Consider the following 27,935-nt stretch of genomic DNA (forward strand, 5'->3'; position numbering starts at 1 on the left):
ACTGAATAATGATGCTCCCCATGTGTACTTACATGTCACGGCCGCCCGGCCTGCCTGCTAGCTGCTAGTGCTTACTACAGGAGCGTGACATGTACCGGTAAGTACGGTACACATGGGGAGCAGGGGGAGCGCATCATTATTCAGATTAGATCTGATGATTAACACTACGTATAATACAGTACATACTGAGCGGCGGGGCCAGAGTACAGTGCCTGCACGGCCCCGCCGCTCTCCCCGCCTACTACAGTCCCTCCCTAGGAATCTGTGAATGGGATAATGATGGGGGGGGATCTGTGGATGGGACTGTTATGGGGGGGGGGGGGGGTCTGTACATGACACATATAGCAGTGTCATCCACAGATCCACCACCCTATAACAGTGCCATCCACAGATCCCCCCCCATCATAATGCCATCCACAGATCCCCCCCACCATCATAATGCCATCCACAGATCCCCCCCACCATCATAATGCCATCCACAGATCCCCCCCACCATCATAATGCCATCCACAGATCCCCCCCACCATCATAATGCCATCCACAGATCCCCCCCACCATCATAATGCCATCCACAGATCCCCCCCACCATAATGCCATCCACAGATCCCCCCCACCATAATGCCATCCACAGATCCCCCCCCACCATAATGCCATCCACAGATCCCCCCCCACCATCATAATGCCATCCACAGATCCCCCCCACCATCATAATGCCATCCACAGATCCCCCCCACCATCATAATGCCATCCACAGATCCCCCCCACCATCATAATGCCATCCACAGATCCCCCCCACCATCATAATGCCATCCACAGATCCCCCCCACCATAATGCCATCCACAGATCCCCCCCACCATAATGCCATCCACAGATCCCCCCCCACCATCATATTGCCATCCACAGATCCCCCCCACCATCATAATGCCATCCACAGATCCCCCCCACCATCATAATGCCATCCACAGATCCCCCCCACCATCATAATGCCATCCACAGATCCCCCCCACCATCATAATGCCATCCACAGATCCCCCCCACCATCATAATGCCATCCACAGATCCCCCCCACCATCATAATGCCATCCACAGATCCCCCCCACCATCATAATTCCATCCACAGATCCCCCCCACCATCATAATGCCATCCACAGCTCCCCCCATAACAGTGCCATCCACAGATCCCCCACATAACAGTGAAATCCACAAATCCCCCACCCCATACCAGTGCTTCATCCACAGATCCCACATAATAGTGTCATGCACAGACCGCCATTAGTTCAAACCCACCAAAAGCACACCTTTTGGTTAAAAAAAAGTTTTTCTTATTTTCCTCCTCAAAAACCTAGGTGCGTCTTATGGGCCGGTGCGTCTTATAGGGCCAAAAATACGGTACTTCACATTTGGTGAACATATGCCAGATGTATCTATAAACATCTACAAAACATACATTACCATAACTCCTCCTGAGGACGCAGAACGGCGAAACGTACGTCGAGGAGATCACACACACCTATCCTGACCCTTACCGGTATGTTCTTAACTTAGTCTCTGGTTTTCTTTTTGTACTTCACTTTGTTATCCCGATTGCCAACTAGGAATAGGGGAGCCATCAACCTTATGCTGAGCGTTATATATAGTGAGTGTTAGTTCACACCAGGCTTAGCGCACCATTGGTTTTAGAGCCCCCACCTCCTGTTACGGTATTTACCACTGATTGATTCTCCTTGTAGATTAATATTAAGTATAGGTGTTGTAAATTATTGGATACATCTACTAAATGCTTCATTATTAGAATTATATGCAATGTGTTATATGTGTGAAATTATGTTTATACTGTGATTTTTGAATAAAGATTATAAACTTTTACATTTATGGGACGTGTAGTACTCATTCAGTGTGGTTCATATCTATATTCTGAGTATCCCAGTGACAGTAATTGTTACAATATTTGACCAAATAGGTGATTATTACCATAAAGTGTCCTTATGTCATATGCGTAAACCTACAGTGGCATGCAAAAGTTTGGGAACCCCTGGTCAAAATTACAGTTACTGTGAACAGTTAAGCAAGTTGAAGATGCAATAATCACCAAATGGCATAAAGTTAAAGATGAAACACACTTTTCAACATTTTAAGCAATATCACTGTATTATTTTGGTTTTGTACAATTTTAGAGTAAAAAAACCCGAAAGGAGTACCTTGCAAAAGTATAGGACCCCAAGGAGATTTGAGCCCTCAAATAACTTTGACCAAGGTCTCAGATCTTGAATAACCTGTTAGTGTTGCTCATAATCATCATTAGGAAAGGCCAAGTGATGCAAATTTCAAAGCTTTATAAACACCCAGACTCCTCTCATGTTGTCCCAAAAAACAGCAACCATAGGTTCTTCTAGTCAGCTGGCTAACACTCTGAAAATGAAAAATGGTTGAGGCCCACAAAGCAGGAGAAGGCTATAAGAAGATTGCAAAGTGCTTTCAGGTTGCCATTTCCTCAGTTCGAAATGTAACTAAGAAATGGCCGTTAACAGGAACAGTGGAGACCAAAAGAAGGTCTGGAAGACTAAGAAAAATTTCAGAGACAGCTGCTCATAGGATTGCTAGAAAAGCAAATCAGAGCCCCGCTTGACTGCAAAAGACCTTCAGGAAGAGGGAGTTGTGGTACATTGTTCTACTGTTCACCAACACCAGCAAAAATATGGCCTTCATAGAAGAGTCATCAGAAGAAAACCTCTCCTGTGTCCTCACCACAAAATTCAGAGTCAGAAGTTTTCAAAAGAAGATCTAAACAAGTCTCATTCATTTCTAAAAACAAGTACCGTGGACCGAAGGGGTTAAAATAGAACTCTTTGGCCACAATGAGCAAAGGTATGTTTGGAGAAAAAAGGGGCACAGAATTTCATGAAAAGAACACCTCTCCAACCATTAAGCATGGACCAATCATTCTTTGGGGTTGTGTTGCAGCCAATGACAAAGGGAACATTTCATGGATAGAGGGAAGAATGGATTCAATGAAATTCCAGCAAATTCTGAAAGCAAACATAACACCAACTGTAAAAAAAAACTGAAGTTGAAAATAGGATGGCTTCTACAAATGGATAATGATCCTAAACACACCTCAAAAGCCACAATAGACTAGACTACCTCAAAAGGTGCAAGCTGAAGGTTTTACCATGGCCTTCACAGTCTCCTGATCTGAACAAAATTGAAAATCTGTAAATAGACCTAAAAACATGCAAAACGGCCCATGAATCTCACAGAACTGGAAGACATTTTGCAAGCATGAATGGATGAAAATCCCTTTTACAAGCTGTGATACTTGCCAAAGGGGGTGCTACTAGGTAATAACCATGCAGGGTGCCCAAGGTTTTGCTTTGGGTCCCATTCCTTTTTTATCCTGAAAAGATAAAAAAATGTTTTTGCTTAAAATCCAAAGGGAATGTGTCGTTTTTACCTTTCCTTTTGGAGATCATTTCATCTTCAACTTGTTTAACTGTTCACAGTAACAGTAATTTTGACCAGGGGTGCCCAATCTTTTGCATGCCACTGTAGCTCAGAGGGGCAGCATTCTTTTTTTTTTTTTTTTTTCATCTATACAGTTGCTCAAGACCTACATATGCATCGGGTATGCATACCGAATGTAGTGTGAGAATAGCCTTACACAGACTGGCTCACATATAATCCAACATGCCCGATCCCTTTACTCATGGGAGATGAGCTACCGCTAGAAGAGTCTGGCAGCGACTTGTTCCCCTCTCCATATTGCATGTATATGTTGGGGGCAGAAGGTATGGCTATCTTCATTCAGCCAACAGGTATCTATTGGTGACCTTACACATTCAATAGCCATTGGCCAAATGATGCTCTCTCACTGGACTCCCTCCCGACTCCCCCAAACACATACATGCATGTGTATTCAATAGGGAGAGGGGAGAGAGCTGCAACCAGACACTTCGAGCAGTGGTCTATCTCCCGGGAGAAGAAAAGGATCAGGCACAAATATTCACTTTGCCCCCATCCTTCTCCAGGGGCGGACTAGCCATAGATGCTACAGATAAAGTCCCTGGTAGGCTGATGCCCAGGTGCCGCATGAGCCCTCCTCACGGCCACCAGGTACATAACGATCTGATCCTTTAAGCACTAATTTATGCAGAGGACATCAGGTATTTACCGTATGCACCTGACCAACGGCCGCACTGAGCTATTTGGTTCTGCAGGGGCGGTATTTTCGGCTGCACCGAGCCATTTGGTTCTGCTGAGGTGGAGCTCCCAACACAATTTAGACCATTGGCCGAACCCACCATTCATGGCCCAGGTTGTGATCTTCTCAAGAAGATGGCCAGTATGCATAACATAGGTTGGAACTGAAAATCTCTCACGGGACATCTGGTCTGTACAATAAGGGGGTGGTCTTCTGAATGAGGTGGTCTTTTGGATAGCTTCACTGAATGCCGCTTCTGTCAGCCTCCTCAGCCATTCACCAGAGCTAAGGTCAAGTGACTGTGCTGGTATCAGCTGCAGTAAATGATTGCCTTTCGAATGAAGGAGACAATCACGGCCCGCGCCGCAAACCATTCACCATACACCGCTCACTTTAGGGTTTCTATTTAGTGCAGAAAGTAATGCTTTGTTGTAGAGCATAAAATGGAGGACTATAGTCCCAATATCCCAACTACAATCTAAGAAGCATTTATTCACCATGGCAGGAGCTATAAAACGTTATAGCCATATGACAATCGGAAATATTTACGCATGCAGTATCTGCGTCCGTCTCTTGACGTAACGGATCCCATAAGGGATCATAAGCTCACGTGTGGTGTCATCACTGCTCGCTGGATGAACTTGGAAATGTTAGGAGTCACATAGAAGTACAATTGCCATTGTAACTAGGACCAAAGCAAAACATGTACTAGTCCTGAAGTGGCCAGAACGCAGCACAAAGCCCTAAGACGTAGCTGCCGAGATCCTGGAGGAAGCCCTGCCTGCTTCACATATGGGCCACCATGATCTGCGTATACAGCAGCCGGGGACAATAACACCAGACATGTGGTTTAGTATTGGCCTAACAGGTACACCATCATCGCGGACGCTTGGCCATCTAGCCTCAGCCATGCAAAATGCGGTCATATGGACTTCAAATACAGAATGCCAGGGGGGCTTCATCATCACCCCTCCTGCAGACACAAGGAGGCATCTCCTCCAGCATGTTCCCCTATGGCACAGTGCTCTCCAATGACCTCCACACAAGGTGACATTACCAGAAAGGAAGAACATGCCACTGGCTCATCAGTGGACCTGCAAAGTGGATGTCATGTTCTCCAACACCATGACCACCGGGGAACCAGGCTTTTCTCTACCCATGGCTGCTCCAGATCACGGGCAGTGGCAGGAATGGGCATCTGTGGGGTGGCCTCCCCCTGGGTCTGCACTGCAGTAACTTACTGAGCCCCTTCTTTGTCACACATTTGTGCAGGGCAGGAGGCACATGCCCAGTATCAGTCCCCGGGTCCACCCCTACAGACAGCGGGCACTGGTTACCTGGTAGCTGAGGGCGCTCTCGGGCTCGCTGCTCCCCGCGGGCATGGCTGACGCCTTGTTATTGCCGGAGCCGCTCTCGGTAATTTGCTAATTCGCCTTCTGCTGGAGAATGCACAGAGAAGATGTCCTCCAGGCTCCCATGGAACAGGGAGGCTCTGCACCGAGACGCTGCTGCTGCTGCTGTGTCACTGCTCGGGGTACAGTCCGGCTAGAGCCATGCCATCGGCGGGCGGCGCCCGGTCACAACGTGCCAGGGACCCGGCGAGGATGGGGCTCTGCAGGTGCAGCGGACACCAACATACAGAATCCCAGCGCGTCCGGAGGGGGAGGGGCTCCGCACAAGAGGCCACGCCCATCGCCGACCGCATTGGTTTACATGGAGCGCGGCTGAAGCCTGTCACGGAGGGGAATGTTACCTGTCACCTCAGGTTATAGCGGCGGACGAGAACCAGTCCTGGCGCTGGGGACAAGCTGGCTTTTCATCTGCGACATCATTCATGTCGCAGACAAGTCCGGCTGCGAATTGTGAAACGTCGGGTGCAGCACCTTTGGCTGACGATACGAAGAGTCAACAGTCAGTGTTGCTGGGTTTCAGGACTGCACCCTTCCATTTAGCAGTGTACCCCTCTGCAGGTGACCAGCTGCTATCATACAGATTGCAGTGTAACTGCAGTACATGCAACCTCCATGTGGTGGCGCACTGACCATAGTCTCTACAGGAAATTTTTTCCAATGGGCAGATGCCCATAGGGCCACCGGGGCCCTCCTCACTGCCGCCAGCTGTGTACATACTCCTGGGGTCATTATTAGAGGATGTCCAGGCAGCATGCTGAAGGTCGGGCTGGCCTGGAGTCAGGGGTGCACCACCAATGAGGCCAGATGAGGCGATTGCCTCAGGCGGCAATACCCAGAGACAAGTGGGAGCAGTGGCAGGGCTGTGGGAATATCTATATTCAACTGTATCACAGTATGCCTTAAACAGTAGGGCTGGAGGGCTTGGGCTCTGTTTTAATTTTCGCCCCAGGCAGCAGAAAGGCTAGGTGCACCCCTGCTTGGAGTTGCAGCCCACATGTCGCCCCCTGCTCCGTATCCATATTACAGACACTTGGAGGAGGACGGACCGTGCATAGCTGCCAACTGTCTCGAATTTGCCAGGACTATCCCTGAGTTTCAGAGACAGTCCTGGAGAAGTTGCGCTGTCTTGGGCCAAAAATAGATGGGGCTAACAAAAACTCTGTCCGTAAGTGGGCGATTAGGGCAGGTCTGGGAAGTTCCTGGAGTTGGGGCTTATTTGTCCCGATTGTACCAACTGATATGTAGGTAAGTATGAACCAGCAGCTATTGATGGCCACCACAGAGGGACAGCTTCTGGGGAGGTATTCTGTTCTGCACGGTGGTATTACTGACCCTGCCTACTTGTATTGGCGCAGTCTACAAGTGTTGCCCCACCTTCTGTCAGTTTGAACCCACCTACAATATTGGGGCCATTTTTAGTTGTTTTTTTTTTAGGGCCACTTTAGCCACTTCCCGACGGCCCATTGACTATAAATGTCCTAGTTGTCTGGATTTATCTCTGAATGGAAGTTTTAGAACTTCCCTTCAGAGATTGCAGCTGCTGAGCAGGGACTGTTCTTCTGTGTTCCTGCCTTCTAGATCACTGACTCCACAGCGCTGAAGGAGATGGTAGGAGATGCTCTGAAAATAAATTGTACATGGAACACAGAGGGCAAAAAATGGACACACGGGTCCTTCACTGACATCTTCACGGATGAACCACTGACCATCTTGTCATGGATGTCATCACAGACGTGTGAAAGATGCCTGGGTATTTTTAGTAGGTACTGCAGTTTGTGGTGCAGTTTTTTTTTAGCCAAAGCCAAAATTGGATTCAAATGGAACGAGAAATATAAAGGAAGGAGCTACGCTATGAAAGGGGTTGGCCAAAGACTGAAATTCTGATGCGTCAGATTACTAGGGGTTCCCTCCCTGGGACCCCCACCAATCTTGAGAATGTTTTTTTTTTGTCCCATGCTTGGATGGAGTGACAGACGAGGATGTATGCTGTCCCTCCATTTAAGGTCTAGAGAACCGCATAAGACACACTACACAATCTCAGTCCAAACAGTTGATTCATGGCAGATGGGTCCATGCATTCACGCGGTCTATGCCTATGTTTGGCCATAGCATTCCAGAAATCAAGATTCGTTAGATCAGGCAAAGTGTTTACAGTCTTCCTCTGTACAGTTTTGGGAAGCTTGTCCCCCTCCATAGCCTCAGACCTCTGATGTCTGACAGGAACATCTTTGCCAATTGACTTTAAGGTTCAAGGGCTTCACATTTGATCTTCTTCGTGCCGCTCCTGTACCACAAGGTTATTCCTGTCTTCTTGCCTGGCCATTCTCCTCTGACCTCTCTGTTGGATGTTTTTCTTTAGCAAAATTCGGTTTTACCTTTAGACACAGCTGTAAGTGGTTTCTGAAGTACTCAAAGAAGGTCGTCTGGCACAGAGAATCATTTCATGGTCAAAGTCACTCAGACCACATTTTGTCCCTATCTTGTTTTGAACAATAACTGAACGTCCTGATCATCTCTGCATGTTTTTATAAAATGAGCGGTGGCCACATGATTGGCTGGTTAGGTATCTGGATTAGTGAATAGACGCATCGGATAAGTGGGTCTGTGAGTCAGGGGACGAGTCACTGCTCCGGTCAGTGATAGGTCTCAGCAACCGTTAAATACCTGGAGACCAGAGAGTGGCAGGGGAGCAAAGGAACCAGAACCCAATGACAGGGAGCAGGTAAGTATGCTTCCCTCCACAAGTCCGGCACAGTGGTGGGGTTCAGCTGAAAGGCCCTCAAAATCAAAATACAATTTTTCCAGCTTTTTTCCTTTTTTTGCAAAAATGCTGTGGCCAGATATTTACTGAAAGTCAATATTGAAATGTAAAACTCACTACAAATAATGATTTTTTTGTTCGTTTTTCGTGCACTATTGCCATTTACAGGGAAGACAGTCCAGCTATTGTGGTAGCTAGAACCAAATCCAGGCCTGTGATCTCATGACTTTCTATAAGGCGCAGTTCATGGCTGAAACCGCCCTGTGTATTCCAACATTCATTGTGTTTGCATGAGTTGTCAGGCTATGATAATTACAAGATACAGTTGTTAGGGATTATGTGCTCGATGCCCGTTTCACCTACATTAGGGTGTTTCATTTTGTAATGGAAAAAAATAAAATTAAAAATTTTTGCAGACTTTGCTTACGCCCAAAGTCTCAGTGATGTAAAAGCTATATTGTATAAATTTCAAGAACATTGGATAATATTTAGAGGTTGCACACTTTGATCAGTTTTGTAAAAGCAGGCAAAAAATTAAATTTTTCAATGTTAATTACTTTTATTGGGAAAACTAGAAATCGAAATCTTAAAATAATATTAAAACTAGACACTAAGATAAATAGGTAGTATGATAGGCAAAGCATGTGTTATATTTATCACCTTTGAATGATGCATTCCCTTCTTTTTTTAGCTTGGTGACGACTTTTCCGTGATGCTCGACTACCCTCAACAAGAATTGTTTTTGTTGTTCGTCCCTGACCGATTCGTTAAACTTTTTTATCAGAGCAATTCCTCATTCTCCGGTATCATTGATCACCTTAAGAGTGTTCACATGGCTTCTTAGAGAATCACTGCAGTATTCTGTCACGTCGTTGATCCCAAACAATTCAAAGAACGTCTTTGTTTTATTAGTAACGAAATGGCTCAGGTCTTTTCCTTCAAAAACTAGGTTTTTACCCTCTAATCGTTTCATTTCCTTTTTATTTGCAGGTTTGGTTTCTAAATTTTTAGTCATATTTTCCTTAACAGCCTGATTAATACGTTCGTCCAAAAAAGCTAATCCTACGTTTGTTTGTTTCTGACAGATACCAAAGGTGTCTCTTAGCAACTGTGAGAGCACTTTTTTGACGTCTGCATCTGGGTAAGTGCTCAGAAGCTGTAGCATATCCAAATAATTCTTTGGAACCCATCGACTTACAATTGCCTCGTGCAAAAAGCAAACATATATGAGGCTGACAAAATGTGCAACCCGTTTCATTCCTTTCAATTATTGTTGAGAAATATTCAACTGTTTAGTGAAGACGACAATTTTACGTGCATATATTGCATAATGACCTCTGACCCCATGCTGGGTATAATTACCAGATGTTGATTCAGTTACATATTTATTCCCAGAGAATTCTTGTACAGTCACTCAGAATTGAGAAAGCTCGTTGGAAGAACGAGTGAAATGTTTTCAAGAAATCTACAGTCCAGAAGTCCAGTTGCCTTGATTTATTCTTTACAGATATACCATGACATGGATAAATGAGAACCTTCACAGACATATTTAGAAAGACTCATGTCAAAAATGTACCTACACTCCCTGTCAGTAACAGCACAAAAATGTATTCTGTAAGAAGACATTTCAAAGATTCCTGCATGTTTAGCTGAAGGACGGCTATGTAGAGCCATAAAAAGACACTCTTGCACTTCTGCATGGACCTACTGTACCTCCATATATCTCTAGTTTCAGTAGGTGTAATTTTAAGTAATTGAATGGAACTATTTTCCTCTAGAAGCATTGCTTCTATGGCAAAATAACTCAGAAATATATTGCCACATGAGCAACATATACTGTAGCTTTCAATAGATTTCCTGTGCTGCCATACAACCTGCTGCATGCAGCTGTTCTGTAGACCTTAAAGGGGTATTCCCATCTTAGACAATGGAGGCATATAGCTAGAATATGCCCCCATTGTCTGATAGGTGTGGGTCCCACCTCTGGGACTCACACCTACGTCGAGAACAGACCCCTGAAGATAGTGGAGGGCGCACTGCAGATACGCAGCCGCCCTCTATTCATTTTTATGGGGCCACCGAAAATAGCCAAGCACTGGCTCAGCAATTTCCGTCAGCCCCATAGAAATGAATGGGAGCAGTGTCCACGCAAACGCAGTGCGCTCCCATTTAATCCTATGGTGAGAGCGCTTGGCGGTGGCCAGACCCGGGATCTTCCGGCCACCACCCTGACCACCTTCTCCGGATTGTTCTCAGTGTAGGTGAGACTCGCACCTACGCATGTAGCAGGGTTAACACACATGCTTTATGAGACATGTTATCTAAACTAAATGCGTTAAGCAATTGCTTTTCAATGGCTTTGGTTTCAAGTTAAGGTGATGAGTTAAGAAATTTGAGTTAAGAGTTTGTGTGTTACTTCTGCTACATCTGTATCAGACAATAGGGGCCTATTCTAGCAATATGCCCCCATTGTCTCAGATGGGAATACCCCTTTAAAGGGGTTTTCTGAGACTTCAGTGCTGATGACCTAGCCTCAGGATGGATCATTAGTATCCAATTGGTGGGAGTCCGTCACCAGGGACCCCCAGCGGTCAGCTGTTTGAGAAGGCAGCAGTGCTTCTGTGAGTGCCACGGCCTTCTCTCTGCTTTTCCTAGGCTGAGTGAAGACACGTTCATCTGTCACGTGGCCTAGGTGCAGCTCAGCCCCATAGAAGTAAATGGGGCTGAGCACGATACCAAGCACAGCCGCTATACAATGTACGGAGCTGTGCTTAGTGAACTGCAAGAAGGCAGCGTCGCTCAAAGGAGCGCCAGTGCCTTCTCAAAACAGCTGATCGGCAGGAGTGTCAAACCCTCAACGATCAGATACTGATGACCTATCCAGAGAATAGTTCATCAAATAAAAAATTCTGGAAAACCCTTTTAAAGGGTCACTGAGTTTTGGTAAAAGTTTTGATATGTCATACAGACATATCCAAAGTTTTGATCGGTGGGGGTCTGAGCGCTGAGACCCCCACCAATTATGAGAATGAGAGATAGAAGCACCTGCCTATCTCACTCTCTCTTATCACTACAGAGGATGGAATCAAGATGGGCCCATAGACTTTTACTGAGCCCAACTCCTGCAGCAGAGAGAGAACGCGATATGTAAGCTCTTCCCGTTCTAGGTATTGGTGGGGGTCTTAGCATTCTCAGTGACCCTTTAGTCTGTTGATCTATGTCCTTCTTTGTATGTCTGAAGTCAGAAATTAGTTTATGAAACAGACTCAGGAGCAGAGCCTGAACAATAAAAGGAATTTATTACACACAATAACACGTCTACAGTCCACTATTACGCTATATCTACCGTAGTTTTCACCCTATAAGACGCACCGGCCTATAAGACGCACCGGCCTATAAGACGCACCTAGGTTTTTGAGGAGGAAAATAAGAAAAACAAATTTTTAACCAAAAGGTGTGCTTTTGGTGGGTTTTGAACTAATGGTGGTCTGTGCATGACACTATTATGGAGGATCTGTGGATGACGCACTGTCATGTGGGGGATCTGTGGATGACGCACTGTCATGTGGGGGATCTGTGGATGACGCACTGTCATGTGGGGGATCTGTGGATGGCACTGTTATGGGGGATCTGTGGATGGCACTGTTATGGGGGATCTGTAGATGGCACTGTTATGGGGGATCTGTGGATGGCACTGTTATGGGGGATCTGTGGATGGCACTGTTTATGGGGGATCTGTGGATGGCACTGTTATGGGGAGGGGCATCTGTGGATGGCACTGCTATGGGGTGGTGGATCTGTGGATGGCATTGTTATGGGGTGGGGGATCTGTGAATGGCATTGTTATGGGGGGATCTGTGGATGACACTGCTATATATGTGTCATCCACAGATCCCCCTCATAACAGTGCCCCCCAATACACCGGCCCTCTGCTCAGCGCAGTATTTCTAGACATTAATCCTTAACCTGTTAATTCTGTAAGTTTAACTAAAGCTGCGCTCGCCACTGTTCCCCTGTATCCGTACAGCACTTACTAACAAGCTTCCATAGCAGGCAGAGCAGATGGCAGCAGTAACGTCACTCACTGACGTCGCACGCCTGCTCCGCCTGCTTCATTCATAAAGTGGGAGGAGCAGGCGCGCAACATCAGTGAGTGACGTTACTGCTGCCGTCCGCTCTGCCTGCTATGGAAGCTTGTTACTAAGTGCTGTACTGATACAGGGGAGAGCGCAGCTTTAGTTAAACTTATTAACAGGTTAAGGATAATATACTGCGGATAGAAATACTGCGGTGAGTGGCGGGGCCCGGTGTAAGAGTACAGTGACTGCACCGGGCCCCGCCCCTAGTTCCGGACTCCAGCCCCTCCTCTCTCCCCGCTCATACATCGCACGCTGCGATGTAAAATGGAAGCATTCGCCCCATAAGACGCAGGAGCTTTTAGAGGGAAAAAGTGCTTCTTATGGGGCGAAAAATACGGTATATATATTTATATATATATGAATGGTTATAAATATATATACATATAGACACACACACCACAGTACAGCAATACAACACGGCAATATAATATTAGACCTAACTACACTACACAGTACAATATCTACACAATTCCTCCCCAAATCTACCTAAAATACACTTACACACACACACCTAATAGCAGCAACCCACCCACCTAACTACACACTGTCCCTATGGGGAAACAAAGTGACACTGCAAGGGTTAATATACATGCATGCCAGGGAACACAATGCAGATCAGGGGTATGATAGCACTGCAAGGGTTAACACAGCAGTGGCTGCTGGGAATGCAGGGGTTAAGGAGGTGCAGGACAGTGCAATAGAGGTTAATGGTGGTACGCAGGGGTAGGTAATCAGGGCAATGCAGGAATACTCAGCCAGATGCTTGTCCTGGGGCTGGTCTTCCTTCCTTCCCTTCTCCCTCTAGCTGGCTTTGAGGGCTGCCTGCGCTCTCCTTCATCTGGGGCAGGTCAGGGGTCACCGCATACTGAGCGCTGGCTGCTCTCTCCTTCCTCCTGAGCACAGTGCAGTGTGCGCTCTCTGCTGGGGATAGTCGGGTTCCTCCTCTGAGTGCTTCCTGCCCTCTTCCTCTTATGGGGGGTGTCTGGGATCCTCTCCCTCGAGCGCCGCACGGCCGGGGTATTTAAACCTGGCCGTTCCCACTCCTGTCTTCCCACGCTGCAGGCGTGTGCACCCATGCCTGCACCCAAGTCCACGTGGGCTGGCGCGGTGATATGACATCATCGCACCAGCCCGAGGGATCTATAAGTCCCTCCTATAGAGCCCCCAGTAGTAATAAGAACGCCTAATGTCTCCTAGATTTAAAATGCCCCACAGTGCACCCCAGTATTTATAATGCCCCCTACTGTTATAATGCTCATCCTGAAGCGCCCCCAGTATTTATAATGCCCCCTGCAGTGCCCCCTGTAGTTATATTCCTCAGATGAGTGTCAACGTGTGGGTATGATTATTTTGTTGCTTAAAGAGGATGCCTAATCTTGGGCTTTTTCTCTGCCGAGTGGATCACCATCCCTCCGGTCGGTAGATTAATTCTTTAGAGCCTTGGGTCTTATCTACGAGACCAAGTTACGGGGTTTGCGGCAGGGAGAACGTTCCGCGGGGACCTTTTGCTCTAAATTTAGGAGATGGGCTACCGATACAGAGTTGAACGATCCTGCTCACGATAGCCAATTCTGTCAGGGTCTCTCTGAGAGACTGCAGGACGCGTTGGCTTTTCATGAAAATCCTCAGTCATTGGAAGCAGCTATGTCCCTTGCTGTACATCTTGATAGACACCTGAGGGGGAGATCTAGGGGTCCTCACCTTCAGGACGTACTGTCCAACAAGGGTACTGCTTCTTTTAACACTTATGGTGGAGAGACACTGGTGGTTGAGCCTATGCAGTTAGGAGGAGCTACTCCTGGAACTACTGGCAAAAGCTTGGGTCATGTGAAAGGAGTCTGCTTTTGTTGTGGCAAGAAGGGACATTTTGTGAATAATTGTTCTTACTTGCAGCATCAAGGTGTAAACAAAAAGAAAAAGACGTTTAATCCCCAAATTACTATTGGTAGTGTGGGTGGGGAGCAAGAAAAACTACTTTTGTCTTTTACTGGTAGTACCTGTTTTCTTCTGTCTGCCGAGGTGGCGCTAGAGTCCAAAGCTATGAAAATGGAAACATTTATCGACAGTGGGGCAGGAGTTAACTTGATTAATGGACAGTTTGTTTGCATTCTTGGGTTGACTCCTAATGCATGAGAGAAAAGTATTTCTGTCTTTGCAATTGACTCAGCCCCTTTCTCCCAAAAATGCCTGTCGCAGGAATTGAATGACATTCATTTAAGAGTGGATGATTTTCATCAGGAATCTATCTCCTGTTATGTGTTGGAGGGTCTGCCTGCTCCGCTGTTGTTGGGTCTACCATGGTTAAGCAAATATTACCCTAACATAGACTGGCAAATGAGACAGATTCTCAATTCAAGTGATTTTTGCATGGACAACTGTCTTAATGCATCGTTCTCTATGGTTACCACTAAAACTGTACACTCGTTAATTTCAGAATTTTCTGATGTGTTCTCTGAGAGTGGTAATCAAGAGTTGCCTCCGCTCCGGGAGTATGACTGTCCCGTCAATCTTATTCCCGGAGCTAAATTGCCCAAATCTTGGTTGTATAGTCTTTTGGAACCCGAAAGAAAAGCCATGCGAGAGTATATCACTGAGAGTTTGGCAAAGGGACATATTAGACCATCCAAGTCCCCAGTGGCTGCTAAGTTTTTCTTTGTAAAGAAAAAGGATGGTACCCTGAGGCCATGTCTGGACTTCCGTGAGCTCAATCGTATTACCGTCCGTGATCCTTACCCCCTTCCTTTGATTCCGGATTTGTTAAGTCAGATTGTCGGTGCCAAGGTGTTCTCTAAATTGGATCTGCTGGGGGCATATAATCTGGTAAGGATCAAAGAGGGGGATGAGTGGAAGACCGCATTTAATACCCCTGAGGGTCATTTTAAAAACCAGGTCATGCCCTTTGGGTTAACCAATTCTCCTGCGATTTTTCAACACTTTGTCAATGACATCTTTCATCATCTGGTGGGGAGGTTTGTCGTTCTATACCTTGATGACATACTAATTTATTTGCCTAATATGGAGACTCATCAGGATCATGTGAGACAGGTGTTACAGATCCTAAGAGAGAATAAGTTGTATGCTAAGATGGAAAAGTGCGTATTTACTGTACAGGAAGTGCAATTTCTGGGTTACCTGCTCTCATCCTCAGGTTTTTGTATGGATCCTGAGAAGGTCCGTTCTGTGGTGGTCTGGGATCGACCCGAAAACCTGAAAGCGCTTATGCGGTTTTTGGGGTTTGCCAACTACTACCGTAAATTTATCTTGAACTATTCATCAGTGGTTAAACCTTTAACATACATGACTAGGAAGGGTGCTGATATATCTATCTGGTCTGATGCGGCATTACAGGCCTTTTTTTGCTGTGAAAGAATGTTTCGCTTCGGCCCCTATTCTGGTGCAACCGGACGTGTCTCAACCATTTACTGTTGAGGTTGATGCGTCCGAGGTAGGGGTAAGAGCAATCTTGTTGCAGGGTCCTTCACCCAGTAAATGGCGCCCATGTGCATTTTTCTCAAAAAAACTCTCGACTGCTGAAAGGAATTATGATGTGGGGAATAGGGAATTGCTGGCCATTAAGTTAGCGTTGGAGGAATGGCAGCATTGGTTGGAAGGAGCAATTCTTCCTATTACAGTAATTACGGATCACAAGATTCTGGCCTACCTGGAGTCGGCTAAGTGACTGAACCCAAGGCAGGCCAGATGGTCATTGTTTTTCACCAGATTTATCATCGTCACTTACTGCCCTGGGGTTAAGAATGTCAAGGCGGATGCTTTGTTGAGTAGCTTTCCTGGGGGGGGTAGTCATATCCACTCTTTATCCCGATATCGAGGCCAGGGTGTTGGAGGCACATGAGGATGCTCCAGACTCTTGTCCTCCGGGGAAATTGTTTGTTCCCTCCGAATTACGTCACAGGGTGTTCGAGGAACATCACTGTACTGTGCTTGCTGGGCACCCTGGGAGTAGATCGACTGTCGATCTCATCTCTCGCAGATTCTGGTGGCTGGGGTTGCGTAAGTGTGTTGAGGACTATGTGTCAGCCTGTGGTACCTGTGCACGTGCTAAGGTGACACATACTCGGCCCTCCGGATCTCTGCTTCCATTGCCCATACCATCCAGACCTTGGACCCATTTGTCCATGGATTTTATCACAGATTTACGGAATTCTTCGGGAAAAAACATGATTCTGGTGGTTGTCGATCATTTGAGTAAAATGGCACACTTTATTGCATTACCTAGTCTACCCAATGCTAAAACTTTTGCACAGGTGTTTGACGAAAACATTGTGAAACTACATGGCATTCCCTCTGATGTGGTGTCTGATAGAGAGATTCAGTTTGTTTGCAGATTCTGGAAAGCGTTCTGTACTCATCTGGGTGTACAATTGTCCTTCTCTTCGGCTTTTCATCCTCAGTCGAACGGACAGACGGAGCGCACTAATCAGAATCTGGAGACTTACATCTCTACCATTGAGAGGTGCCCATACGGATAGGAGTTAGGGCCAGGAGCAGGGTTTTATAGGTGGTGACCCTTTTCCTTCCCTAGCAGTGAGGCCTAGTGTCTTTCCCCTTCCTTCTTGTTGTCTTTTCTTTTAGTGTTCTCCCCTACTACATCCGTGACAACATGAGGCTCACACATCTGGTTTACTGCCATCTTGTGGACAGAAAAGAGTAATACAGTACATATATATAGAGAGAAATAAAACCTATCTCTCACAAATCCCTCCTTTTGCGGGAAATAGACCAAAGGTGAACAGACAAAGTGAGGTACTCTCCCAATGGACTTTCCTTAATGCTTCACCAGGTCCCCTCAACTCCCTTTCGAGCTTGCCTTTACCTTGTCCAATTTACCCCACAACCATCAACAAGGTTTTATTTACTTCAGGATGGAATAATCTTTGTCTTTGACAGGGACACAGCACATATACATAGTGTGGGCATGGATGTATACACTGCGTGCAGAATTATTAGGCAAATGAGTATTTTGACCACATCATCCTCTTTATGCATGTTGTCTTACTCCAAGCTGTATAGGCTCGAAAGCCTACTACCAATTAAGCATATTTGGTGATGTGCATCTCTGTAATGAGAAGGGGTGTGGTCTAATGACATCAACACCCTATATTAGGTGTGCATAATTATTAGGCAACTTCCTTTCCTTTGGCAAAATGGGTCAAAAGAAGGACTTGACAGGCTCAGAAAAGTCAAAAATAGTGAGATATCTTGCAGAGGGATGCAGCACTCTTAAAATTGCAAAGCTTCTGAAGCGTGATCATCGAACAATCAAGCGTTTCATTCAAAATAGTCAACAGGGTCGCAAGAAGCGTGTGGAAAAACCAAGGCGCAAAATAACTGCCCATGAACTGAGAAAAGTCAAGCATGCAGCTGCCAAGATGCCACTTGCCACCAGTTTGGCCATATTTCAGAGCTGCAACATCACTGGAGTGCCCAAAAGCACAAGGTGTGCAATACTCAGAGACATGGCCAAGGTAAGAAAGGCTGAAAGACGACCACCACTGAACAAGACACACAAGCTGAAACGTCAAGACTGGGCCAAGAAATATCTCAAGACTGATTTTTCTAACGTTTTATGGACTGATGAAATGAGAGTGAGTCTTGATGGGCCAGATGGATGGGCCCGTGGCTGGATTGGTAAAGGGCAGAGAGCTCCAGTCCGACTCAGACGCCAGCAAGGTGGAGGTGGAGTACTGGTTTGGGCTGGTATCATCAAAGATGAGCTTGTGGGGCCTTTTCGGGTTGAGGATGGAGTCAAGCTCAACTCCCAGTCCTACTGCCAGTTTCTGGAAGACACCTTCTTCAAGCAGTGGTACAGGAAGAAGTCTGCATCCTTCAAGAAAAACATGATTTTCATGCAGGACAATGCTCCATCACACGCGTCCAAGTACTCCACAGGGTGGCTGGCAAGAAAGGGTATAAAAGAAGAAAATCTAATGACATGGCCTCCTTGTTCACCTGATCTGAACCCCATTGAGAACCTGTGGTCCATCATCAAATGTGAGATTTACAAGGATGGAAAACAGTACACCTCTCTGAACAGTGTCTGGGAGGCTGTGGTTGCTGCTGCACGCAATGTTGATGGTGAACAGATCAAAACACTGACAGAATCCATGGATGGCAGGCTTTTGAGTGTCCTTGCAAAGAAAGGTGGCTATATTGGTCACTGATTTGTTTTTGTTTTGTTTTCGAATGTCAGAAATGTATATTTGTGAATGTTGAGATGTTATATTGGTTTCACTGGTAAAAATAAATAATTGAAATGGGTATATATTTGTTTTTTGTTAAGTTGCCTAATAATTATGCACAGTAATAGTCACCTGCACACACAGATATCCCCCTAAAATAGCTAAAACTAAAAACAAACTAAAAACTACTTCCAAAAATATTCAGCTTTGATATTAATGAGTTTTTTGGGTTCATTGAGAACATGGTTGTTGTTCAATAATAAAATTAATCCTCAAAAATACAACTTGCCTAATAATTCTGCACTCCCTGTATAACAGCCTGTTAAAGCCAAATGCTAAAAACACTGTAGTCACTGAACCAGTTCCCAAAACATTGTTCTGGCCATGATGTGATTAATTTCCGAATTTTTCCCGTCAGTTCATTTGATAAAGTCCATCAGTTTCTTCAGATCCTTGGTGATCCTTCAATCAGGGGCAGTGTTGTCCGGAATGTAGATGCAGCAGGAACTTCCAACGATCTTGTAGACCTATAATTTTTCTGCTGTCAAGGACCAGTCGGTTCTGTAGAGTCATCACCGAAAAAGAGCTCAGTTGTTCCGCAATCCCCTTGGCAGCATCATAGGTATAATTCAACAGAGATTTGTGATGACAATAGAGTTGTTAATCCAATCTACATTTTTTTTTTTTAGTACTACTAATCGTGGGAATTAACTCAAATCCTGAAGCTATATGATTTTTAGCCTACTACATCCGTGACAACATGAGGCTCACACATCTGGTTTACTGCCATCTTGTGGACAGAAAAGAGTAATACAGTACATATATATAGAGAGAAATAAAACCTATCTCTCACAAATCCATATTTTTTTTTTTTAGTACTACTAATTGTGGGAATTAACTCAAATCCTGAAGCTATATGATTTTTAGCCTTAAATTCGTCAGAAACTCTTCTACAGATTCCTATGGCATCCATGTATACATGTGAGTCAAAGGATGTAGGGAGTGACCTCTTTTGTTGTGACTGGACAGTGTGTTGCTTACTGATTTGATCTCACTCAGGAGGTGAGAATAGAACAAATGGCATCAGTACTTGATTAGGGTACATTGGCCACTTCTTTCTACCTGCATCTCGGGTCGGAGTTTCAAATCTCCACACAATTACCAGATATCTGCGTTTTGATAATTTTGGTTGATAAACCAAATATCAGAAACTATCAGAGTCACTACTTATTCAGCTGAATTATGTAAAAGCAATCTCCTGGAGGGAAAACACCAAATTGCTTTCCTTTATAAAATCCTGTCTCTAAGGCCAGTTTGTCTTCATATTTTTAAATTGGCCAAATATTTAATGCCAATTATAGGTAAGGATGTAGGAGCCACAGATGAAACTGAACTTTGAGGACTTTCCCTTACCAATATTCTAAATTCGCCTAGGGGATCTTTGTCACTTACAAATACTTCTAAAACATATATCCCCGAATCCTGTTGGATAGGATTTCTAATAGACAGGAACAGAGGATTACACTCATTATGTTTACAACTGTTTGGTTGTGTTCCCTTCAGGACAGTCATCCTTTGCTACAAACCTTCACCTTTACTGACTCTAGAGGTAGTTTCCACTGGTTTATTTTCCCAACACTTCAGACTAGTGTTCCATTCTGTTAATCTCCAATACCCACAGTTGGCATGGTCATATCTAAACACAATTACCATAGACTGGGTCAGTTCCAGTCACGCAGATGTATTTATCAGACCAAAACCAAGTATCCTATCTGTCATCTGTCTTACAGTCCACTATACTGCAAAAGTCAACTTAGTTGTTCCTGATTCATCTTGATAATATAACACTATTGGAATTTGATTTGACTGTGATTTCCCCCTTGTTCAATATGAAACAAACAATACGACATGCCAAAACATTATGGCTCTTATAGTCCTGACACTTGATTGCAATATGACACGTAGATCCAATTAGGCTCTCCTTCCAATTTTGACAGCAGTGGCAGTGGTTATCAAGACTTGATGTAGATCTTCAAACCGTAGCTCTAGGACTTTCCACACGTCTCTCGTTTCACCACTACCCAATCTCCTGATTGTAAAGAATAAATTGCTTCTATACAGTCTGGATTCTAGAAAACAACTAAACTTGGAAATACACATTAGACAATCAATTTGTGCACCAAACAACATAATTTGAAAAACTACTATGCTGCATCTTGAGCTGTTGGGGAAATAGAGACCTAATCTAGGGGCATTCCTAAAGAGTACTTCATAAGGTGTCACGGCTCTTGTGTCACGGCCTATGTTGTGTGCGCCGTGACACGGTTGCCACGCATGCTGTTGTTGCATGTGTGTACACTTTCCCTTTAAGAATTTTTCTTTCTTCCTGGTGTGCTTGGGTGAGCTGGGTGTGGTCTCTTGTCTCTTTATATTTTGTTGCTGTGAGACTGAGATCAGTTGGATGCCTGACTTTGTTGGAGTAGGACCTTGCTCCTAGCTCTTTGTCATCCAAGGGCCATCCTAGTTGTCATCAATGTCATCCCAGGGCTTCCTTCCCTTCATATCCCTATTTGTCTGGAGTGGATTATGTTCTGGGTGTTTGTATGTCTAGTTTAGTGTTACATGTCTGTTGGTGTTTGGCGTCCAGCAGGTTTGCTAGACATTCCCCTGTCTTACGTTGTATCCTCCGGAAGGGGGTCTCTGGTTCTCCGGAGGAGGGACCAATTGTCCGTACACAGCTATGTGTGTCCTGGATACCTGTGTGGTTGTTGTATGTGCTGTGTCAGTGGACATCAGCACTTCTGCACGGGTTCCAGTCGGTGTGCCTGTGGCAGGTAAGTGTGTTTTATTTGTGGCTTACCTGCCAATTCCATATGCTGTATGCCCCAAGGTTCCGAAGTATGAGCCCTCCTACCATCTGGGTTGGCTCATACGGTTATGAGTCAGGGTCAGAATTAGGGACGCTGTAGGAGGTTACCTGCTCCCTTATTCCTCCTCCTGGCCTTGTTGCTTCCCTGTTGCCTCCTCGTTGTACGGTGGGGAGTTTCCCCCACTCCCCACTTTGACATAAGGACTTAGGCCTATCTTCCGGTTAGGTGTGTACCGGATGGAGAAAAGCCCCAGGGGTAGGTACTCTCACCTCAGTCTGTATCTTTGAGCTGTAGCCTTTGCTACAGGCCAAATCTTCGAATCTCCTGGAAAGAGATCAATACAGACAAAGACATATTCACACTGTTCCACCTTTGTTTTGAATGTAGTTAATCCACAGTCTCTAAAATGGGTAAGATGACCTTGGCATATGCCTTCCTGGAACTCCCATAGTTCTCCCATCATTATTATAACATTCACCTTCAACTAACTTAGTGGCAGCATTGTTAAACCCAGGAGCCATCCACCACAGAACCCAATCACACCTTCCCTCTCTTGATTTGCCCATGTTCTAAATCCATCCTCTTTAGGTAGAGTGCCCTCTAAAGGAAGAGTTTCTTACCAGCCCTCCAGAGTCCATTTTCAATAATCACTTCTTCCTTTGTCCTTTGATGTTTCCTTTCAGCCTCTGTAGCCTGTATCTGAAAAAGACAAACTTTTTGGAAGTCTACTGGCCCTAAGCCATCCCATATCACACATATTTCCACTTAGCGTAGACTTCAAGTAATAGTTTGGCCTTTACCTTCTCAGGCAATATCAGGGCATCAAACATCTTTCATACACTCAGCATTTATTATTGATGGACTTACCCTTGGATCAAACAAAGTCTCTGCTTCACCAGATTAGACCATAATAATGAGTAATACTGAAGGCATATCTGGCTTAATATTGATGTTAGCAGTCTTACCCTCAGCCATCTTACAAACCTCAGCGAGTGTCTTCAGCTCTGTCTCCTGCACTTACATTGCTGGAGGGAGTGGTTCTTTCTTGACAACATCAGATTAAGTAGGAACAGTATATCCTGTCCGAGATGATCCATCTTCCTAGAACCTAAAATTATCTACCAAAACTCAAAAATTTGGTTATTAATTGGAGACAGTAATTTTTATTTTTAGAGGTGGGAAGGCACTACTACTCCCTCCCCCCTCCAGAGGCAGCAGAGTAGTCGGATCTAAATTTGTGCACCTTTAAGGCGGTGAACAGTTGGTGAGAGGAGTAGGAACTGCATTACTATCTACTCCTACACATGTGATACTACCCTTAGCCATGAGAGATCATGGAACATGTTTGCTATGAGGCAATGGCAGCAGATCCTAAGGATTGTATAGATAATAGGGATCTAGCATTTGATTCTGGATTGTTAATTTCCTATGGGCGTTGCACTGAACATTTGTAGCTCCTCCCATGGGCGAGGAAGTGGGCAAGTAGATAAAGTATGCTCAAAGCCCAAATCCACTCAACTTTTCTGGAGTCTAGTGAAAACTTTCTCCATACTCTCTGCCCTGTCCTGATGCATATTCAGACAATGTGACAGGATAATCACCTAAATGCTTTCTCCCCCACCCACTGTTGAAGCTACAATCTTGAGAGAAAGAATCCCCAGCTCTACAGTAGACTAAACCTTCTAAATCTCCCTAACAACATGAGAAAACTCTCCATATTTTAACTAATTCTTTACAAAGCAGCATAGGTAAGTCCTCTGAATTGGGTATTCCACTCATCGGGTAAAATTGATGTTACTACTGGGGATACTGGGTGCAGCAGATTTCATACATCATAAAATGATGCTAGAAATCTCACATTTTCCTGTGACTGTAATCCACTCATCTGAATAAGGACTTAGAATGGGTGTAACCTTAGATTGACTGGATTGGTCAGGGATACTTCCAGTTGGCATCATTAGAATAATTTCTGCGGCACATTTTAAACTAGTGAAACATACAATTGGGAAAGGTTATTTGCAGACATCATCGAATCTAATCCAATACTGGGACCCATAACATGAATGGAGCCCTGTCTGGAAGATCTATAGATAACACACATGTCAGTATCTTCACAGTCTGCAGATGCATTACCAATTACCAGCCCCCACCATAAGGTGGGTTGAATTCCTGTGTGGGGGGGGGGGGGGGGGGGACTTCATTAGAGCACAATAGGGGAATGGAAATAAAGCAGCAGAATACACGATAAGAGGGGTTCCCTCTGGAGGAGCACATTCCAGAGGGAGAAGAAAAACAGGAAAAGTTATTGTAGAACTAAAAGACACAGAATAGCCAGTGTGGGTTACAGCAGATTTTGAGAAAGGGGGATGGGATGCCACTTGGTTACTTCTTTGTTCTCTACCACATCCAAATCCTCTATCTTACAATAGAAATGCTGCTCATTTCATTTCTCCAACTTACTTTCATTTCTATCAATCACTTTCATAGACAATTTTCACCATAACTCAGCTTGCACCAGCCTATTACTCTTTAATCAACTTTCCATATCCTTCAATACACTTATCTACAAACTTTCATTTAATCTACCTCTTACTGCACTTTTCTTCCTATGCCGTTTCCTTCTTATGCAGTTTCTATATGCAGCCTCTAGGGGAACTCTTACACAATACTACGTATTTCTGGATAATACTGGATATCTCTGCTACACAGAATCACAAAAATGCTTTCAAATTTCTAACTGAAACTTTTCCTTCTCTTTCTCTCATCAGCTGAGCTGCTGTTGACATCTCCTCACTATATCCTGCAACATTAGAATTTCCCATTTTTGCACAAAGATCAAACAATATCTGATTACTATCAAAGCCGCCTCTAAGAGCAGTTACACAAAGATCAAATGATATTTAATCACTATCGAACCCACAAATCTTTTGGTGAAAACCCCTGGTCCATTCACCGGGACACAAAATCTTAATAACTTCCAATCGCCTATGATAATTGGTGTTAACCCTACTCATAAATCCTCAAGACTCTTATCAGACCTTGGCTGGGATCCAATTCTATGTTACGGATATCCGACTCAGCTGTCTACCAATTTCCGCTTTGTTTCATTACGTCCTACCATACAAAGAAGGAATTATTTAAACGAGTTCTTTCATTCTAAAGGACAGATCAGCTATAATTTGAACCCTCCTATCGTGTTAACACCAATTCAACTCTTGAGAATCTATTGGGCAAAAGGCTCAGAGAAGGTAAGAAATAAAGCTTTCTTACCTTGCTGCAGCATTTGACCTCGTTTGATGGTTTTGCGCAAGTCCTCTCGTGGCGTTTGAATTGGAAGCTATGCAAGCTGTCTTCCCACCCAGGGACGCCAAATTGTTATCGCAATTCATGCAATTCTCATCTTCTTTGTGTGGGGCCAAATCAATTAGAAGTATAAGTATGAATGCACCATACTGCTTTCATAATGAGACCAGACACACAAGTTGGTTTCATGAAAGCATCTTCTCATCCCCCTGAGCAAGAGAGCTTTATTCAAGATACATTCACTTACATAGAAAACATGACATCACAAAAGGGGTATTCCTTAAGAAAAGACTTCTTGACAAAATGGGTGTAGTTATCCAACTTTATCCCTGAGTTTCATTGGCACATTCAAAAATGGCAACCTAACTCCCACTTCCCCCAGTGATCTTAAGACAAAGAAATGCACATGAGGCTCACACATCTGGTTTGCTGCCATTTTGTGGACAGAAAAGAGTAATACAGTATATATATAGAGAGAGAGAAATAAAACCTATCTCTCACACCACGGACGATAATGACTGCAGCATCTGAGAAGTTAGAGCGAGGGAGACTCCTTCTGTCTGTCCCTCGTGCCCTAAATGTTACAGCACCTTGTTATGGTGAATGATGCAAAAAATGACAGAGATACCAATTTTAGAAAGTTTTTTTTCTTTTGCACCCTTACACAAAGCATTTTTATGGTATTACAATTTTTGTGAGGCAAGGTGACCAAAAAATGGCAGTTTTGGCACAGTTTTTTTTTGTTTTGTTTTTACAACATTCACCTGACAGGGTAGATCATGTGATATTTTTATAGATCCAGTCGTTACAGACGCAGCGACAACTTATATTCCTCTTTTTTATTTTTGTTAAGTTTTACACAGTAAAATCATTTTTGAAAAGAAAAATTCTTGTTTTTGTTTTGCCATATTTAAAAGCCATATTTTTCAAATTTTCAGGATGATTGCTTGGTGAGATGATGGTTTAAGTGGTACCATTTTGGAGTACATGCAACTTTTTGATCGCTTGGTATTACACTTTTTGCGATTCAAGCTGCCACCATTTTTATTTATTTATTTTTAAGGCATTCACTTGACTGGGTGGATCATGTGATATTTTAATAGAGCCGGTCGATACGGACATGGCTATACCTAATATGTCTACTTTTCTTTTTCTTCCTATTTTTTATATGACTAAGGGTCTTTTCAGATGTCTGTAGTGTTTTGCGGTCCGCATATTGTGGACCGCAAAACACTGATGCCACACATCGCCGGCACTTAATAGAGGATAGCGGACAAGAATAGGACATGCTCTATTTTCTTGCGGAGCCGCTGACTAGAAGTTCGTGGCCTTGGATCGGAAATGCGGATAGCACACTGTGTGCTGTCCGCATCTTTTCTGGCCCATTGAAAATTAATGGGTCCGGATCCGTTCCGCAACGTTGCGGAATGGATCTGGACCATTCATGCGGACATGAGAATGGAGCCTTAATTATGGGGGAAAAGGCACTTTTTTTTACTTGAAACTTTTATTTTTTTTATTGTGAAAAACACTTTTTTATACTTTTTTAAACTTTTTTTTTGTCCCACTGTGGGACTTCATCTTTTGGGGATCTGATCCCCAGTACAATGCATTACAATAAATCTGTATTGTAATGCATTGACTGTCAGTGTATTATCAGTGTAATACTTTAATAGCCTGCTTGCCTGTGAGACCCAGGGGCCTCGGTCTCACAGGCTTTCTGTAAAAGGCAAGCCCTGATGCCTGTGGAAGGCATTGGGCTGCCTCCCCAGCCCCCTTCCTCCACAAACCCTGTACATGCCGCGGTCAGTGCTGGCTACAACATAGAAGGGGTTAATGCACTGGCATCAGTGTGTTCACAGTTGCCAGCGTATACAGCAGGGGCACTACTGTAAAGAACAGCCAGACCCCTGCCACTGATCAGGGGGTGGCCCGATCAGCCTGCCATACCTGTACCACTTTTCTGACATAACGAAACGTTCCATTAATGTAACTGTAAAAAACTTACCTTTCCTGGCCCCAGTGACGCGATCCTTGGCATGGCCATGTCAGGAGAGATGCGCTGCTGAGCCACATCCCCTGGTGACGTGACAGCATCCATAGTAAACGGATGCAATGCTCTGTTTCTCCCTGCAGCGGGCGTGTGCTGGGGGAGATTAGCAGTGGGCTGATTATCTCAGCTGCTCTATTACTGTGTCTAGTGTGTCTAACTAATGAAGCGCCGACTCAATGGACCTATCAGGTTCTGATTCAGGGACTTGGCGCTCTAGTTAAATCCCTTCCTGGCCATACACCAGTGCCACTGATAGTCTTTGACTCACTATCTGTGTTCCTGGTTCCTGCTCCTGTGCTTATTTGGATTGCTCGTGTTTCTCACTCTGGCTTGTTTTCTGACCACTCTCTGTCTCTCGTTTGGTACTGCATAGCCCATCTGGTTCTGACCCTTTTTGTATGACTCTGGTATTGTGTTTATCTGTCTTTGTTTGTTAGTCCATCTCTGCACTTTAATACCGTAGGAACCGTTCACCAGTTCGGGTCTAGCTATCTAGGGCTTGTACTGTAAGTAAGTAGGGAAAGTGGGGCTGGGTTCTAGCCTTAGGGCTCACTGTCCTTGTCTGTCCTTAGCTACAGTCGTAACAGTTACTAAGTTAATGTTACTAAAGAATAAAGCAAAAATCATTACAATAAATGTGTATTTCTAACATACTATTAAATATCATACAACAGTACTTGGCATTACTGTAATTATAATAACCCATGCAATATAGTGAACTCATTATTTCTGGTGATCTAGTAATTTATGGTAAAGGGTTTCTGTCAGCAGATTTCTGTTTACCTGTTGCCTCATGTTTATATGTGCCCCCATTGCTGAGAAAAATAAAGCTTTAATATATGCAAATGAGCCTTTAGGTGTAATGGCAACACCCCTATTACTCCTAGAGGCTTATTTTCACATAATAAAACTTCATTTTTCTCAGCAATGCAAGCACATATGAACACGGGACCAACACAGATGCCTTCAGCTGCCAAGCGCACATGTAACAGATCAGC

The 27,935-nt window shown here is 44.5% G+C and overlaps 1 protein-coding gene across 1 annotated transcript in view; it reads right to left on the reverse strand.

The window, feature by feature from the left end:
• LOC120996158 (electroneutral sodium bicarbonate exchanger 1) overlaps positions 1 to 5,815 on the reverse strand; it is a 247,924-nt gene extending 242,109 nt beyond the window's left edge. Inside the window, exon 1 of the mRNA XM_040425910.1 lies at positions 5,537 to 5,815. Coding sequence (XP_040281844.1) covers positions 5,537 to 5,581 — 45 coding nt within the window. The 5' untranslated portion in view covers positions 5,582 to 5,815. The remainder of the gene's footprint in view (positions 1 to 5,536) is intronic.
• Positions 5,816 to 27,935: the final 22,120 nt, after the last annotated feature.

The sequence above is a fragment of the Bufo bufo genome, chromosome 3, assembly GCF_905171765.1.
Source record: "Bufo bufo chromosome 3, aBufBuf1.1, whole genome shotgun sequence".
NCBI lineage: Eukaryota > Metazoa > Chordata > Amphibia > Anura > Bufonidae > Bufo > Bufo bufo.